The 17,746-nt window shown below is 52.6% G+C and overlaps 6 protein-coding genes across 6 annotated transcripts; 4 read left to right on the top strand and 2 right to left on the bottom strand.

Moving 5' to 3' along the window:
- Positions 1-912: 912 nt before the first annotated feature.
- J4E84_000423 (uncharacterized protein) lies at positions 913-2,592 on the top strand (the record flags this gene model as incomplete). Its single annotated transcript, XM_049383064.1, has 3 exons — positions 913-1,299; positions 1,358-1,978; positions 2,029-2,592. 3 exons carry the CDS (start codon positions 913-915, stop codon positions 2,590-2,592), a joined length of 1,572 nt encoding a protein of 523 aa, XP_049248582.1.
- Positions 2,593-2,729: 137 nt separating this feature from the next.
- Positions 2,730-3,521, bottom strand: J4E84_000424 (uncharacterized protein; the record flags this gene model as incomplete). The annotated part of the gene is made up of 1 exon (XM_049383065.1): positions 2,730-3,521. One exon carries the CDS (start codon positions 3,519-3,521, stop codon positions 2,730-2,732), a length of 792 nt encoding a protein of 263 aa, XP_049248583.1.
- Positions 3,522-5,685: 2,164 nt separating this feature from the next.
- On the top strand, positions 5,686-6,468 carry J4E84_000425 (uncharacterized protein; the record flags this gene model as incomplete). Its single annotated transcript, XM_049383066.1, has 2 exons — positions 5,686-5,777; positions 5,832-6,468. 2 exons carry the CDS (start codon positions 5,686-5,688, stop codon positions 6,466-6,468), a joined length of 729 nt encoding a protein of 242 aa, XP_049248584.1.
- A 1,979-nt stretch (positions 6,469-8,447) lies between these two features.
- Positions 8,448-9,796, top strand: J4E84_000426 (uncharacterized protein; the record flags this gene model as incomplete). Its single annotated transcript, XM_049383067.1, has 3 exons — positions 8,448-8,483; positions 8,533-9,064; positions 9,123-9,796. 3 exons carry the CDS (start codon positions 8,448-8,450, stop codon positions 9,794-9,796), a joined length of 1,242 nt encoding a protein of 413 aa, XP_049248585.1.
- A 402-nt stretch (positions 9,797-10,198) lies between these two features.
- J4E84_000427 (uncharacterized protein) lies at positions 10,199-10,989 on the bottom strand (the record flags this gene model as incomplete). The annotated part of the gene is made up of 2 exons (XM_049383068.1): positions 10,199-10,641; positions 10,701-10,989. 2 exons carry the CDS (start codon positions 10,987-10,989, stop codon positions 10,199-10,201), a joined length of 732 nt encoding a protein of 243 aa, XP_049248586.1.
- Positions 10,990-11,209: 220 nt separating this feature from the next.
- Positions 11,210-12,433, top strand: J4E84_000428 (uncharacterized protein; the record flags this gene model as incomplete). The annotated part of the gene is made up of 1 exon (XM_049383069.1): positions 11,210-12,433. One exon carries the CDS (start codon positions 11,210-11,212, stop codon positions 12,431-12,433), a length of 1,224 nt encoding a protein of 407 aa, XP_049248587.1.
- Positions 12,434-17,746: the final 5,313 nt, after the last annotated feature.

Below are 17,746 nucleotides of genomic sequence, written 5' to 3' on the forward strand. Positions count from 1 at the left end.
CGTTTGTGAAGCTAGACTGGTATGCGAAAAGACGAAGGACGACCGAGATACTGAGTGTTCTGGGGCGAGGAAGGCGCGTTCGGGATGTCGCAACAGTACGGTGATATCGCGGTAGGCGTGCGTGGGGCTGATGGGCAGGCACGCAATCGCTCGCAGTATCATCCTCGGTGAACGCTTCCATGAGTGCGCCGCGCCCCTCGCGTGGTAGTAGGAAAAGACCTGAAGGAAGTTGAGTAGAAGAGGCTCAATGTGCAGAGAGTAAAAGGCTGCTGGATGTGAACATCTAGTATCAAACGCGGACCGTCATCTTCAAATTTTGGCGCGACACCGTACTGCCAGAGCCCCTGATGTGCGAGGCGTCGTTGTGACCTACGGGCTCGCGTCGAATTGATGCCGAGAACGCGAGCGCGATATGCGCTATGTGCGAGAAAACAAAGAAATAAGGGCGTGGCAACAGGTCGCGTTGTACAGAAGGGCTGACTGAGATGAGGTCGGATGAGAGTTGGTGGGTCGCCCGGAAAAGTAGCCGCATCCATGGCTCGCGCTTGTCGGCTTCAGGCAAAGTGCCAACATCATCCCCAACAAATCGATGACGCAGCATCTCCCCTTTCTCCTCGCCATCCTTCCTGCGCGTGAAGGCGCGTTCAGACAATCCAGCTGCGGAGCCTCACCATGGCGCGACATGACCAGACCGTCAGTAAAACGCCAAGTCGCCCTTCGCGTCGATGGCCCGGCGCTGAAGGTGGGTCAAGGGGCGGCTGCAGAGGGTCGCTACTTCCTTATCGTTAAATCCGCCCAAACCCCGGGAATAATGACATATCCACAAGCCCGACATGTAGAATCCTACAAATACTTCATTCCCCGTCGCCGTAGCCAAGCCTGTGTATCACCGACCTCAAAGCTTCTTCCAGCATGACGACAAATCACAGCACAGACCCCCGGTCTACACCACCCTCGACACAGCCTCGGACGTCCCCAGAGCAGACACTGGATGTAACAGAGGACAATTCCAGAAAGAGCGAAGAAGACGTCTTGCATGGCCTGGAGAAAGGTTTAGACAGCACTACGCCACCAGAACAAACAGATCGCTTTTTCGTGGAGTTCGATGGACCCAAAGACCCCGGCAACCCGAAGAACTGGACGCCCAAACGAAGATGGTGTATCACAGTTTCCATGGGCCTCATGGTCTTCACAGTCACATTCGCTAGTTCTATATTCAGTGTCAACATCGGGATTGTCCAGGAGAAGTTCGATGTCGAAAAGGTCACAGCTACTCTTGGTGTAGCGTTGTTTGTCCTGGTACGTGGAGCCCCCACCCGACGGCCATGGGCGCAGTATCTAATACAAAAGTTCATAGGGATTCGTATTTGGACCGATTGCCTTCGGGCCAATGTCAGAGGTTCTAGGTCGCAAGACTCCCCTTATGTTCGGCTTCGCACTCTTCGCTATCTTCCAGATCCCAGTTGCTCTTGCCCAAAATATAACGACGATATGCGTAGGCCGCTTTCTTGGCGGCCTCTTCGCCTCTGCACCCCTCGCAGTCGTGGGTGGAGCTCTTGCAGACTTGTGGGATCCTATCCCCAGGTCGTATGCTATCTGTGTTTTTGCCGCTGGTGGATTCGCTGGTCCAGTAGCAGGACCCATTGCTGGTGGCTTCATCGCCGAGTCGCATCTTGGCTGGCGCTGGACATCCTGGATCACTCTCATCATGGCCGGCCTGTTCGGCGTTATTGGCTTCCTCGTCATACCAGAGACTTCTGCAGCCAGGATTCTGCAGTTGCGAGCTGCAAAGTTACGAAAGGACACGGGCAACAACGAATATCACGCTGCGGCAGACGAGAACAAGTTGACTCTCGACAAAGTGCTGAACGTTTACCTCTTACGGCCATTCATCATGTTCTTCCAGGAACCCATCTTGGCGCTGGTGACAGCTTACATGAGCTTCTTGTACGGCATTGTCTATCTGCTTTTCGAAGCTGTGAGTCTTCATCCATGCCTTTCTTGCTACGAGGGTCTGACAATCGATAGTTTCCCGTGTCATTCTATGAGCAACGTGGCTGGTCTCTAGGGGTCTCTCAGCTCCCGTTCGGCGCCTTTATAGTTGGCATTCTGATGGGCGCTGGCTGTATTGCTTACAGTTCAGCGACTGGATTTACGCGCGCATTTCATAAACACGGCAAGGTCATCCCGGAGGAACGCCTGCCGCCCATGATACTCGGAGCCATCGCACTTCCTGTCGGTCTATTCTGGTTTGCCTGGACTAGCAATCCAAACATCTCTTGGGTACCACAGGTGCTCTCCGTCGCCCTTCTCGGATTTGGTTGCATGGTGCCTTTCTGGCAGGGAATGAGCTACCTCATCGACTGCTATGGCTTCTATTCCAACAGCGCCATCGCGGTCAACACCTTCATCCGCTCGTTCGCGGGCGCTTTCTTTCCTCTGTTTACACATGCAATGTACACCAAACTCGGTGTACCATGGGCGACGAGCCTTCTGGCGTTCATCTGTGTGTTGTTTCTCCCTGTACCCATTCTGTTCTACATCTTCGGGGCAAGGATCAGAACGAAGAGCAAGTGGGCGCCAACGGCGTAACGCGGTAGGGGCTCTGCCTTCTTGGCTTGTATAGTTCAGGTATTGTGCATATGCATATTCTTTCAGTGATTTCTCATCGTTTTCGAAGTTGAATGTCTATCTATTCCTCTCGGTCCTCATCTCAGTTCTTGCTTTGATCAGACATCGAATGTCTTTACGAGAAGGTCTGCAAACTTTGCTCGGGCCAGCTCGTCGACGTACTCGATACGCTCATCCTTCTCTCGTCTCCTCAACTCCATCCAGTCCAGCTCTTGGAACAACTCTCTCAGCCTCCAGAAGATAGTAGCCCAGTAACCCTCTGCTACATCCACAGAGTACTCGCATACCTCCTGCTTCGCTTCGCTCGAAACGAAATGCCAGCCATTGTCCCCCTTGGTAGTGTCTAGGCGTTTGGCGCACCACTGTGTCCATGTTTGGAGCCAAGTCGACTGCGCCCAACGAAATTGCCTCAGGGTACCGTCCATGACCACCATCTGGCCGTCTTCTGTCGTAACTCGCAGGACCGAGTGCATTAGCACCGCGACGGGCCTATGCCTCAGACTGCGCCAAGATGTCATGAAGTTGACCCTCGGCCAACATCTCAACCATTCTGCGCGCCCACGGAACAATTCCCCGACCTTCTTATCCACCTCCTCCTCGAGGACCATGCAGAACCAATCACACATGTTTTGCCGCGCGAGTGCTTCGTTGAGCCCCGGCGGCAGGAAGGAGAAGCGTTCAAGCTTTTTGGGCGGGTCGGTCTTCAGGTCTTCGGTCGACCAGACTTGCCACACTTTGAATGGCACGGAGTTGGCTCTGTACGCCCGTGCGTATGCGGCTGAGGCTCGTGGGGCGGCGTCAGCGGCGGCGTCGAAACAACGTAGGTAAACGTGCAGGACCTCTTCCAGGGACAGAGGTGGTGCGGTGGTGGTGGGATTGACCGGTGTCATGATGGAGATGTGAGCAGGAGGACGGCTTCTGCTCGAGTGTTTCGGTGTCCTGGAGGCAGTGAGGGTACGGAGGAGCAGCCACAATTTGTCCTTGGATATTAGCGCCAAAGGTACGTCGGTGCATCCCTGTCAGTTCTGGAGCACCTTCACTGACGATTTACGATTACCAAGATGCACGGGAAGTTTACTGTATTATGTACTGTAACCAAGTTGTCGGCGGATCGAGGACAATGTAAGGAAGGCTTGTCTAATCCAACTGCGCTTCCTCGAATGCCCCCTCAAACTTGGCCATGCTCAAGGAACGGATACGTTCCTCCACATCGTCGTCCGACAGCCCACGGAGAGATGCCCAGTTCAGCTCCTGGAATATCTGCTCCATACGCCTGCGCGCGACTACCCAGTATCCGACCGCCCAGTATCCGTGGCTGCAATCCTTTCCCTCAAGCCTCTCGCACTTGGCGACCTCCCCCTGTTCGTCCGTCGTCCAAATGTCCCTCGGGTCCGAGTACTTGGGATCCACCCTTGTGTCTCACCTGCGGCTATTATCACCTATACAATTATATACTCTACAATATATTCTATTTACTCTAGCTAGCTATCTTATAACTCTCTAATCTTACTTAAAGTTAGTAATCTTTATACTATAGCCTATAAGAATATAGTTAATCTATCTTCTTTATAAATTATATATAAAGTTAGTAGTAATATTTAGAAATACTTATTTTATAAATACTAGAGTATACTTAAGTATTTAAAGTTATTAAAGAAGACTATCTAGTACTACTAGTTTAGCTATAAAAAAGGCCTTATTATTAATTATTTCTAATACGTTAGCTATATCTTTAATATTAATACTATAATATACTTTAAAAGTAGCTAATATAAAAGTAATACTCTTTTATATTTATAATCTACTCTTTAAGAAAAGAGAGAACGTAAGTAAGAAAGAACTTCTTTACTTATAACGTATTTCTACTTATAGTAGTAGACTATTTAGAGTAGAAGAACTTAAAGAAAATTTCTATAAGTACTATATAGCTATAAAAGCTAAGCTAGATATTAAAGCTTAAAGAAGTAGTAGTAATAATTAGCTTATTTATAGTTATATATAAGTTGTATAAGTAATAAAGACGCTATAGTAGCTATTTTATATTTCTCTTCTAACTTATATCTAAGTATAATATAAATTTAGTTTTTTATTTTTATTTTATAGTACTATAGTAGCAACGTAAATAAGTAACTTACAACTTCTAAAATCTATATGTACTTATCTAATTAGGTCCTCTTAAAAAGAGAAGTATTGTTAACACAAGAGCTTACTTGGGATCCAAAAAGTTTGCAACAAGCTCCTCTCGTGCCATGAACTAATGTGTCTTCCAGTCTCGTCCATATTGATCGGCAGTGCCATCGAAGACATAGTTCCCATCGTTACCATCGGATATCAATAGACAAGAGTGGGATATCAATTCATCCATCTCTGCCCAATCTGTGAGTATGCGGAAATGCGGTTTGGCTATGAAATTGATCCAAGTAACCGTGTGGCCGATGCCGAGAAGCTCTGCTCGCTGTCAGTCGCTGTTCAAGCGCGCATACTGTCCAACGGGCCTTGTTCCTTACCACAGAGGTGCCGGGTTACGAAAGGCTTCATCATGATGCAAAATGTCTCGCAATAGTGCTTGAAGATCACTGCGCGATATTCACTGCCCGGGCTCAGTCGTGTTGGATCCGGGCTCCCAAATTCCGATCGATCGTAGTCGAAGAGCGCTTCCGGAACGCCGGGTCGTGACGTTCGGTTTAGCCATGATATCCTGATTCCGAAGACATGGCAGCCAAATAGCGCCTCTTGGAATATGATAAGATGCACGAGAAGGATCTTGCGAAGAGAAAGGGCTGGAAGGGTAGCTGCGACGCGCACGCCGGCTTGAGGAGACTCAGTGGCCATGATTTTGGGGGGAAAGTATCGGATTGGTAGCAGAAGATGGAGAGGATAGTGAGAGTTGCCTTCACATCTGCTCCCGGTGTGGGCGTCCGAGTGCCACAACTAGCGCGCAAACGGGGACGCGCATAGTCCCAGAGTAGCCTGTCTACTTACAACTTTGACCAGACTTTCGGACTGACCCGCCATCTTTTAAAAGTCCAGTCAAGTCCTTTCTCCACAGACAACATGGCGGCCATCGTCACCCAGAAGCAGGTCTTGGAGACAATACTGACTGACTGCGCCAACCACTACGGCGGAGACCCAATGGCGAAGCTCAAGTCAGTTCACCAGAAGCTCAAATCATCAATGAACTAGCTAACACACAGATCTAGGTCTCTTCCAGAGAACTACTACACGAAGACGAAGACATTGGCGGCGGATAAAGAATGGCCCACCGCTCTTGCAGCCATCGAGGAGGCATGTCGGATCAAGCCAAAGGGCCAGCATCCACTCTGTCGCGTTCGCATCAGAGCATCTCCCCACACTAAGAAGGGCAGCGGAACCCATGTCTCGAGCGTGGCCGCCTGCATGCACGACTATCCCTTCAACGAAGCCAACAAGGCTGACGCGAGCGCCGACGCGGGCATGCTCTTGACCGGGCCCGCCACGGAGATCTCATTCAGGTACTTCTACTTGCACCGCTGGACGCTCATCAACGCGCCACATCTGTTCGAAGACGACAGCCCCCTTCTCCTCCTTGCCCTGGTCTTCCAGAAGGCAGGCACTGTGGAGACGCTCCTGGCCGTTGCTGGCGCCGAGGTCACCGAGAAGGAAATGGACGATACGATAGCGCGCAGCATGAGACTGTACGAGCAGAGGTCTGGAATACTTGGATGGGCTCAGGCGTTCGAAGATCTTCGTGAGGCCATGAGGGGCAGGTGGCACTCCAACAGCGTGGCAGACTACAAGGGCTATGGCAAGCCTGGCTCATACATGCATGCCTCCCGCCAGAAGAAGACTCCGGTATGAAGGCCCAGGGAGGCTATGTTGGTACGTGAGTTGTCTTGATCTGAGAAACAACGAATTGACAAAACGCAGGCGCCTCATCCCTTTTGACTGAAGGTCCACCGCGCGGACAACATGACTGCTATACCTCTTACTCGGCCATCGTCTTCATCTATCTCTCATGGCTCGTCTTCGTCGTCGCTCAGTCTTTTGTTCTCTACTCACGCCTCGGCCTCGTGTGGAGAAACACGAAGAAAGATCGCTACATTCTCTACATGATCACTACTAACTCGGTCATCTTTGGCCGAGAGCCACGCCTACCTTCCGATCGCGACTTCCCATAACACCCTCATCGATGCGAAGGATATGGAACAACAGCCAGGGCGACACTTCGAAGGAAGCCAAGTAGGAAGGAGGCCGGCGCGTAGGGCAAGGGGCAGTTAGACCAGCGCAAGGAGATCAGCCTGCGCGCTGTCTCCGGTAGTAGAAGTGGCAGCATACAATTGCTCAGCAGATCAATACAGCACAGTACATATCATGATGTCTCCTCCAAGCTCGACATGATGATTGACGACGTGAATGTTACACAACCTCACCAGCATCAAGCTGCGCGACAGGCTGGCAGACTGAGCATTTTTCTAGATGCCGTGAGACCACTGGGTCAGATCTGCCGGACAAGTCAGGTCAAAAAGCGCTGACAAGCTGGAAGCCATCCTCAGTGACGCGTCAAACACCAGTAGCCGGTGTCACGACCGTCGCAGCCTCATCAAAACAAGTGACGGGGCTTACCAAGCGAGTGAGGGACTCAGAAATGGCACGAGCTCAATGTTTGTGCCCGCTCTGGCCAGTCCTTCACCCCCACGAGACTGGCCATGAAATCTTCTGCCCCACTATACCCGCAGATATCACTTGACCATATAATACAACTAATGGATCTACATTTCACCATCCGGGGCAAGGATGTGTACTCTGTACCGTAGTTAGGCCCACCATCACTAGGATGGTGCAGGTAGATAGTTGCTTCTTCTGTTTATCATCAAGACTTCCGCTAACATATCCAGGTCCTCCACACGACAGTGTCCAGGCACTATAAAGTTATGAATACAGGTTTTTTTGCTAATTCGATTCACTGGAGTAGCAAACTGGTTGAGACAAACTGTTCTTTTTGGTTCTGTCTTTTCCCTGACAAGGTGCGGCGGGGGTGCGGAGATTGGCTAGGTGACAGTGCGGAGAATGACGCGTTCCCCATCACAACATTGGCTCGATTTGCTCGTACAACGACCAGGAGAGCTTCTGCACGTTCTATTGTGGCTTGCAGGCAGTCTCATAGTGTTTGTCTAAGTGTTATACCAAGGTTTTTGCTCGGTGACACCATCTCCCGAAGTTGCACTTCACTGCCTTTGCTGCGCATCACTCCGCGTCTGCTCAGTCAGAACGCTTACGAGATGCCTTCTACTCTATTCTTACAACGTTATCTGGGGCCTGCAGCATCTCCCCTACATTCATCCATCCTGCTGCTGTAAAACGCCGACAAAGAGCTCCAAGGTGTTCGCTGGCGATAGTAGTCGACATTAACCAGATGTGATCGCGACGAGCGCATTGTGTCTTTTCAGCGTCGACTTTTGCTTCATGCAGATTCCTAGAATGCAGACTATCTGCTCCAGCATTGCTAGCTTTGTGACGCGACGTAGCAAAGCGGACATCTTGCAACTCCCGCCCTGACCTGCCTTCCCTTTTGGGCTCGCATAATGATTCCCTTCAATGAGACTTGTTTGAGAAGTATGAGAGCATAGTATTAGTACTGCGAGCCGAGAAGAGTGTTGGCTGTCAGCACTGTCTCCTTCTGCGCATACACGAAGGCAGGCACGGAGCAACGTAAAGATATGAATGTAGGTAGCGCTGTATTTGCGCTCCTGGACTGCACTATCATGTAACTGTTGAGCTGGCGATGCTCTTTGATAGCGCTTTTGACCTCCTCAAAGCCTGCACGTTCGACTATTCAGATGAACGCTTACGGCGCCCCTGAAGTGACTCCTGACGTGAGATCTCTATTCATGTGCTATTAATCTTGGATTAAGATGCAATTAGGCTAGGGCAGAGACAGTCGTTGGTGCGTTTGTCAGTCCGGCGGAGGAGTATCGGGGGGCTAGCGCGAGACCAAAACACCAGCCTCAATATCTCTGCTTCACCACTGACGAGCGCCGCCCACCCCGCCCTCACCCCGTCTCCAGAATTACTCTCTATCCGGAGCACTCCATCTCCAAAGGCCTCCTCATCAATACCTTCCCCGTCGTACCCGCACACGACAAGCAAATCCAAGCCAACATGGACATCCAGCAAGCGCGGCAGCCAGACCCGAGCTTCGCTCGTACAACAGCGCTCATGGTCAGCATATTCTCCATGACCACAGAAGCGGTCGATCAGCGCAAGCTTCTGAGCGCGAGGGAAGTGGGCGGTCAGCTACATCTGCGCTTCCGCCTCAAATGGGATATCAGTCCCGGAATTCTCGCTCGAGAGCGAAGGTCCGTGACAGACGAGAGCTTCAAAGCATTCAAGTCGCACAACTACTGCGTCTTTGCGTGCAAGCTCCTAGCGGGTCTTTTGGCTTGGCTAGTCGAGGGTGAGTAGTATTTCGATTGTTTACAAGAGATTCTCACCACTAACAAACTGTGACGCAGAACTACGCCTTCCAATCGATGTCGAAGAGGTGGAGATACACGGGGTTTACGAGATCAAACCCGTCGTCTGTATCGAGAGCTCGACCGGCAGGAGAAGGCGGATCGCCCAAAAACACACGGTGTTCAAAATCACCTCCCCCAACGATCACGGAGAGGGCGTCTACATCGACCCGTCAGCGCCCCAGTACCTACGACCCGCGGGCGTATACCCCGTCAGGGGATACCCTGCATACCCGGACGAGGAAGTGAGAGTGCCGATAGAGTTCTTCTCTTTGGGATACAATTACTCCCAACACCTCAACAGCGTTCACGAGAACGAAGCCAGTTCGTTACGTTCCCGCACCCTGCGCATAGAATTCCGAACCGAAGCGATCGTGCGAACGGTCAACAATCGGGTATATCAGAAGATGACTGGCTGCGCATGGAAAGACGTCATCAGGAGCGGCAATGATGACAAGTGGGGTGCTCTGGAGCATGACATCCTGAGCTCCGTCAAGGCGGATCTCGACGTCCTGGTGAACTACCTCGACAACAAGTACATCCCGGGCAATCTCAACAGGAACACACACTGGAAAGCCCTGGCTAAATCATGCATGGGTACCGGTCATGCGAAGGTCATGGAGTCTCTGGAGCGAGCGTCGGGACTCGAGGTGACGAGGCATCAACTTTCTTAGGTAGCTTCTTTGCGCGCGGGCAAAGACCAATTAAATCATTACACCGCAACTCATTGACCCGTGCTTACAATCACCATTGATGGGTTCCACAAGCTCATACGAGTCCAAGTATCCTCTAAATTATTTTGCGTGATTCCAGCTACGCAATGTTGAGATGTCTTGCTGGCTGAATTTCAGCCTTGGCGTAGCCGACGATTGAACATGTGCACGCCTAACACAGCGGTTCTCGTATACTATTCACGCGGTACACTGATATCATGTAGATGGAACAGCTTCTGAGGCTGACGATGAGCTTCCGCAGCATGAAACCCGGCATGTATTGTCCTCTGCAGAGTACAGATGGTCTACGGACATGCCGGCGAGCAACTGATAGGGCAGCTAGCCAAAGACTATGTGTCTTCTCTATCCCCAACAAGCTTGAGCAGCATCCCGGGCCCTTTGCGTCGCTTTCTCACGTACATAGTCTTCTCGATCGCTAGTCGCCATGCCCTCCAGCATCGCCCAGTCGAAGCTCTGCAGCATCTCGCGCAAGCTGATCCCGATTTTGTGCCAATATCCCTGGCAAAACTCTTTGTGGTCTTCCAGACTCATATCTCTGTGGTACAAGTCGAATTTGTAGTCCTTATTATCGGTGTAATGATGCCAAAACTTGTCGCCGTTTATAATCGCGATTGTCGCTGGCCACCCGAATTGCTCTGCTGTGCCATCAAAGATGATCTCGGATTCGTCTTGCTTGCGGATGACAAGAATAGAATGGCGCATCGAGATCTTTTCGTTGCGGATGTGGAGGACTTGGGTCGGCCTTGGATTCTCGAGTACGGCATAATCGACGTTGACGTCGTATGCTGTAGGAATGAGGTTAATTACTAGGACCCGGCGTCGAAGCTACGATCAGGAAGTTTACAGTGTAGTCGCGTCTCGACCTCGTCGTAGAAGATCGTGCAAAAGGTGTCACACAGGTTCAGCTTCTTGTAAGAGATCTCGAGCGCTTCTGAGGTCCCTACGGGCACTTGGCCGTGGCTCTGGCGATCGAGTGTTACCAGTATATGGTTGTTGCCAAGGTCGCTGACGCCGAAAGAAGTGACAGAGATTGGGCGAAATGCGGCCACGGCGGCGTTGAATGCGATGAGGAAGAGTTTAAGGACCTCCTCGATCGTGAGTCTGGCTGTTGAAGGTGCGCTGGAAGAAGACATTGTCGGCGTTGCTCAGGGATCGGTTCTGTGCGGACAAGTCGTTGGCGGTGACAGTGACTGGAGTGAGAAAGTGAGACAGTTGGACCCTTCTTTTCGCTCCGCTCGTGCACCGTCTCCTCTGAACGACATTTTGGACACAAACCCCGCTATCCCCTTCCCAGATCGCGCGATATCTCTCACCTCCGCGACACCCATAACACTTTCCGGCCGCCGTCAGACTATGCGCTCTCGCACACTCGAAACGGACCCCGAACCGCAGGACGCAATGGCAGACCATCCAGGGGTTCCTGTCCGCTTCGAAGATGGCAGATACCGCAGCGTCCGCACTCACGTCGAGGAGAGGGCGGACAGGGATCTGTATCGCGTCGACCGCATCATCAACCGCCTGTTTCTCGAATTCAGCGACGCGACGAACCGCTTGTCGGTCATGTATGAGGTTGCCGACGAGAGCGGAAGTTCACTCTGCATAGGAGTGCGCAATATCGAAGGCCATCCAGGCGAGGTATCAGTACTGGAGAACCAAACCTTTTCCCTCAAGGCAAGACATGCCTATCTGTCACACAACAAGTGTGTCTCTGTTCTGGAGGCCTTCGCCCCGACAGTGGCTTTCTTCACCGAAGGTTTGTGCCCGCCATCACATCCCGCGAGACCCAAATTAAGGCTAACCTCTTCAGGTCTTACACCTTCGATAGAAGCACACGAAGCCCATATCGATCACGTCGAGCCCGACCAAGAGGTAGAGGTCGCCTACTGGCAGGAGGAAGGCTCGGGACCGGCTATGCTCAGACTACCCGTCGCCGCTTGGCACTCCATGTTCAGGATCACACCGACCGACGAATACAACCTCTGTCGACCAGAGAAGCCCGCCCGGTTGAACTGTACCGGAACGTACCTTGACCCCACAGCGGCTCAGTACGGTCGTGACCAGGGGCTCAGAGACGCAGGTGTCTATCATACCCTTAGCCCGGAATCCAAGACACTATCCTTCACGAGCCTCGGCTACCATTACTACGAATGCCAATCGGAGGAGGAGAAGGATGTTGGACGTACACCGATTCGCGCTCTAGAAACGGAGGCATACATTCGGACAATGGACAACGCCATACACAAGGTCGTCGAGGATGTCGGTGGCCGCGCAGAGCTCTTCGACATGTCGCCTACAAACTTTGAAGCCATATTGGAGTTAATGGCCACTCAAGCTCGGTCAGATCTTCTCGATGTTGCTGAGCAGCTATATTTCCTCGACTATACTCGAACTCAAGACATAGAAGAGGGAAGCTCTGGAGATATCAACAGGTATCAGGCGGTCGCTGATGGATGCATGGGCGCAGGCCACAGGAGGTTCCTGCGAGCCTTGAGAGATCGAGTTCCTCGTTCGTGGAAGTGCGAGGACGACTTCTCGGGTTGTGTTTACGTGGTCGAAGGCAAGGACAGCGAAGGATGACGGCCTGCAGCCGCAGCCGGTGAAATGGCTCAGTCGAAATATGTCAGGGCATAACAATGATCCCAATTTCCTGAAACCTGCATCTTTTCATGCAATAGTCTCAATCGTGATGTCTTTTAATCGCAATCGTCGAGCCTCTCTCCGCTGTGTTGAGGTTTGGTGAAGTCGTCTTAGCGTAGTACTAACGCCACATCGGTCAATTTCGCCCCACCAAGATGTCGTGAGATCGCAACTTCCAGACATCATGTATGAATTGCACAGTCCTGTATCGGCAGAGCTTGTCGCGCGATGCAGGCCGATGCATATAGAAAATGACACTCTCGTGGAGTATCGCAGCTGCAAGGGGACATTAAGCCCTCGCCCGACCCCAGCCGTTCGAAGTCAGCAAGTCCTTCGAACGGCCTGCCTTCTCGTGATTTACACAGCGTGCTCCTCTTCATCTATCGCCAGCTGCCGCTATTACTACAGTTTCCAGGGGCGTCATCGAATATAGCTGCTCGACTGTATCACGTTTTGTCTACTGCATGCGGCACGTCTTCTGTGCCATTGGTGGTGCCAACAACTTCAAGAGTCTTCTCGCTGCCGTTCTGCAAGACTCTGCGTGCCGCATGCTTACTATGTCTCTGCCGAGAATCTCGGATACTAGATATAGAATACGCCAAATTGCTCATGTGCTATTAAGCCACGGCATTAGGCGGCGCGGCATGTGTGTGGTAATGCAGTCAGTCGCGCCCGATTAGCCCTCGTGAGCAAAAAAACAAGAAGCCCGACCTAATGTCGAGCATGCGCGGATTCGAACGCGGGAGCAAAGAGTTCGGTGCCCCCAATTGGGGGCACCTACATCTCTCCTAGTTTCACGAGTTAGTGGAACAATGACGAATATTTGCAAATATATAGCCAACAAAGCCGGAAGAGACATGTCCAACATGATATGCTGACCCGAATCCGTGGAGTCCCGTTTACGGGCCCTTCAAGGAACAAAAAGGAAGTGAACCGCAATGTGCGCAAAGCCAGTGACACGCGGTGAAAACATTCTTCTGCGCCCAACGGAAACTGCGGAGCCGAGGTGAAGGGGCGGGCAAAAAGCGAGCCCTTTGACTTATTGTTTGCCTCCAGGAAGAGTCGAACGCGGGAGCAAAAAAATAAGATGTGAATACGGAACCAGCAAAAGGTTCGGTGCCCGCGGCACCTACATCCTTTCCTATGACCACTAGTTAGTGAGATAGCGACGATTTACTTTAATTATATATCCAACGGACTTTAGTTGGTTCGTGTGCCTTCAAGATTTTGGATTTGTGGCTTCACTGTTGGTGGGCGGGCGATCGGGCGGGCGCAGGACATCGCGCTCCTTCACCCAGCAACGTCGAATGCGAGTCGATTGTTCGAATTTCGTTCTCCATCAGCCGACGAGAAGGTCGTGTTACTGGTGTTGGCTAGTCGTCTTCCAACCCCTGAGTGAGCGTAGGAGAACACATTCAAGGGCATTGACGAGGCTTGTACATGGCCCCGTTCGTTTGTGCAATATGTACGAACAAGAGACTGATCGGCACTTATGATCGTGTGCTGCTCGTGGCTTCCTTTGACCTCATGTAGATGGCATGTGATCGGCTGCAATGTCTGGACTTTGCAGTGCTATCCACCAGCTTCTGTTGTATCAATGGCACGACTATGCGAATAGTACTCAATGACACCGCCGAGCGACATGCGTCATAGTGCAGCTTGTATAGCATGGCCGCAGACATGCGCCCATCCTCAAATGAATGAACCCAGACTCTGGGGTAAACAGCAGCCAACGAGACTGGTACTGCCAGATAATGCCATCGAAACTCTGTGCTGGGAAGGAAGTAGATTCAACAGGACATCATGATCACACGTGCATGTCTCAAGCTTGACGTGCTCCAGTAACCGCAGCCTTCTAGACTTAGCGGCACATGCGGTCGGTGCAATCTTTACTTGCAGGTTGAGTGCAGCCTTGTCAACGTCTTACGGATGTCGACTTGGCCAGCCACGATCATTGATGCGTTGCGGTCATCATCCAGTCTGAGACAAGGGATAGCCTTTAGCAAGCGCACTGAGACGTCCCCCGATGTAGACTTTGGTATGATCTCAGCTGTGCTGCAGTACCGAGCGTCTCCGTGCCTAGCGAGGGCAGGCATAGGCGCTGTACGCAGTCGGTCGATTTGATGTTCGCAACTTGAGGCGAGGGTGTTGGGGCCTCAGCTCTATGTCCGCAACTTCATCGACGACTCCGCCACCACCCCCGCAACCAACACCACGACGCAAACCACATCACCCCGAAACGACGAAATGAGCATCCGAATGGCTTGCGGCGACGTCGCGATGAGTCTGACAGAATCCAGGATAGCGAAAATTGCACCTGAGGGCGCTCTGCCGACGAAGGGCATGCGATACGAAGCAACTTCCCCGTCTGCGCTCCAGCGCTCACGCGAGGGCAGCACCGATATATGAACCGTCTTTCATCGCAGCACTGTAAGTTCATCTCCTCCTGGGTGTGTTACTTGTTGCCTCCTGCGGAGGTGGCGGATCGAGAGAGAACCGTTCAGTCGCGGCTTTGACGCCTCCGAGTCGGCGGCGGGGTAGATTTCAACAGACCCATTGTGCTGCTTGACAACTGACATCTTCCTTCTTTAGAGGCAGCGACAGAGATGGGCCGCATCAACTCAGTCTGCCACTCCAGGCCATCGCTGGCCTGCCGCTGCGGCTGGTTCACGTCTGCATCACCTCCGCGGCACCGCACCCTCAACACCGAACACATTCGCGCCAACACGACGAACACGAGGAACGACTCGACGCACATCGCTCTCCGGTAGGCGGTCTTGATGGCTGTCGCCCTGTCGGCAAGTGGCTATGCATACGCACACAACCGCAGGCGACTGTGGCGGTGGCGGCGCCGCCTCTGGGGAATGCTGCGGCCGCCGTGACTGGCACATTCGGACAGCTCACGAACTCCTCATTCTTGCGAAGCAGCGTAGCAGCGTAGCAGTCCAGGAGGTCTCGATCTTGTTTCTTGTCCCAGTGCGCAGAGTAAAGCCGCTGGCTCCCAGAAAGGACAAAGAAGGCAACAGACTACAGTTTCTGCGACATAGCGACTGGAGCGACAGCAGGCAAAGAGAACCCTCTTGCCTTAGTAACAGCAGGCCGCCGAGGACTGAGACTGTTCGCATTGGAAGCCGTTGCGCCGCGAACGCCGACCTGCGTCCGCCGCTGAGCTCCCCGCAGAGAAAGACGGAACCACAAGTACCCTTGCGACAGCAGAACAGGCGATCGGTCCGGATGCGTCGGGATAAGGAACACCACGCTCAAGGCAGCCTGCATGTTTGCTCATGCTGGTCTCAACATGGTATGAAGTTCTGTGCCCGCCTCACCCAGCGCCGTTATCTTGAATACACACTGACAGGTAGCCAGGGGCCTCCACCGCTGACGACCGCATCACAACGTTGTCGCCTTGGCCGGCATACAACTTTGAACGCGCCGCCCTTCGCATACGAACGAACGTCGATCGCTTGCCTCAGCCGCCTCTCACGCATACAAGGAGGATTCCAGACACGTCTCTGGCGTACGGATATGCGAGGGTACAACAAGACATGGCAGACTCGGCAGCAGTCGAGAGCGTCGTGCGGAACCCAGGTTGCGAATGTGAAAGCTTTTGGTGCGATTTGGCGGGTGGACGCATAACAAATCATCCTCCGTAAGGCTCAGCTGGCTGGCCGGTCTTCAATGGCAATGGCGGATGGACACGATAGGCAGTCTTGAAGGGAAGCACTGAAGACGCCTCATCTCATTGCCGTGTCAGACGGGGACAAGACAATGAGACGGCGACCAGACGGGGTACGATACACACCTGGCCAAGCTTGAATGCGGTGCCGTAATGGCGGCCATGGGATTAGTCCTGCTCTAGGCTCCTTGCAGCAGCGCAACCGGCTGCGAAGACGAGCCTGAGGCGGCACAGTGTCGGCGACTGGTCAAATCTGCCGCAGTCTGCATCCGGGATGGGACTTTCTCTGAACGCTCATCGCGCCCTGCGACCAAACCGCTCCCAACTCCTTGCTCTTCTCGAACCGCAGTCCGGGTCTTTCATGTCGGAGAAAGGGACAGCGGTTGCTTGCCTGATAGTCTGCGAGACGCGAGATGGAATGACGATGAATGGACCATCTGGCAAAAGATCTGAGAAGCAAAAGTGCCGGAGGCATACCGAAGACTAGACAGGAACAAAGAAAAGAGATGGGAAGATGTGACTGATGGTCATGGATGTTCAAGAAGATGAGGATCGTTGAGAAGGAGATGGAAGGAGGTTTGACGCGCATGTGGCAATGTCGGAAGTTGCCCTGGTGGGGCCTGCCGTCTTCATCCGTCGCGGCGAGCGCCGCGGACGAAAACAAAAAGGAACCAAGGAGCAATACTTACAGCCCCCAGCTCGATGCAATGACAAGATGCCCTGGCATCATCGGGCAGTATGCAGAGATGTCTTCGCTATCTCAAGACAGGGTATGACGTCGCTGACGTGCGGCTTCTCAAAGCCTCCTCAGGTACAGGCTACCGCGCCATGGCCATCTTGGGTGATCTGGCACCAGTCATCGCTATCGTCTGCTAGGGCACCATCCTATGGTACCTGGCACATATTGTTCGACTACAAGTCAACGCGCCAGTAGCACGACCAACTCGTCACAAGAGTAGTTCGGTATATTCGCTGTCGTATCACTCGAGACTTGCAGGAATCTCGTTCACAGCCAGGCCACATTACCATGTCTGCTACCTCGTTGGCGACGGCGAGACGCTCTACGCTCTGTGCACTGCACGCAATACTCACGAGCTCCAAATGCCTCTGCGGCGGGAACTTCATACATGGCGATGCGAGTGGCCTCCAAGATGCCAACCGGGGATATTAGGGCGGCACCATCAAACCTGGGGCATCTACGCTTAACTCGTTGTCGATCGGTATTCGCAAGGCTGCGAAAACCCAATCTGAAAGCCGGTACACGTCTGTGCCACGCCTTCCCAGAGAGCATGTTGGAGCTCGATTGACTTGGATCATAGTCGTCGACTGGGTCCCCGGAAGCGCCGATTATTAGTCCGGGCAGCTAAAGTCGACGATCGCCTGGGGTACGGTTCGTACTTCGTTGAGGTTTCTCGTCGTGGAATGCGTCCTTGTCCGCATTTCTACAACGCGATAGCGACAATATCTCGCAGACTCCGGGGTTGAAGAGGAGCGAAATCGGGTGCGGAGAGCGAGCCATGATGGATCCAGGAAAACGTTTTCGTGGAGCTCATTTAAAACACATCGACCTACTACGG

Source organism: Alternaria hordeiaustralica (genome assembly GCF_023758085.1).
Source record: "Alternaria hordeiaustralica strain BMP 2776 chromosome Unknown scaffold_1, whole genome shotgun sequence".
Classification (NCBI taxonomy): domain Eukaryota; kingdom Fungi; phylum Ascomycota; class Dothideomycetes; order Pleosporales; family Pleosporaceae; genus Alternaria; species Alternaria hordeiaustralica.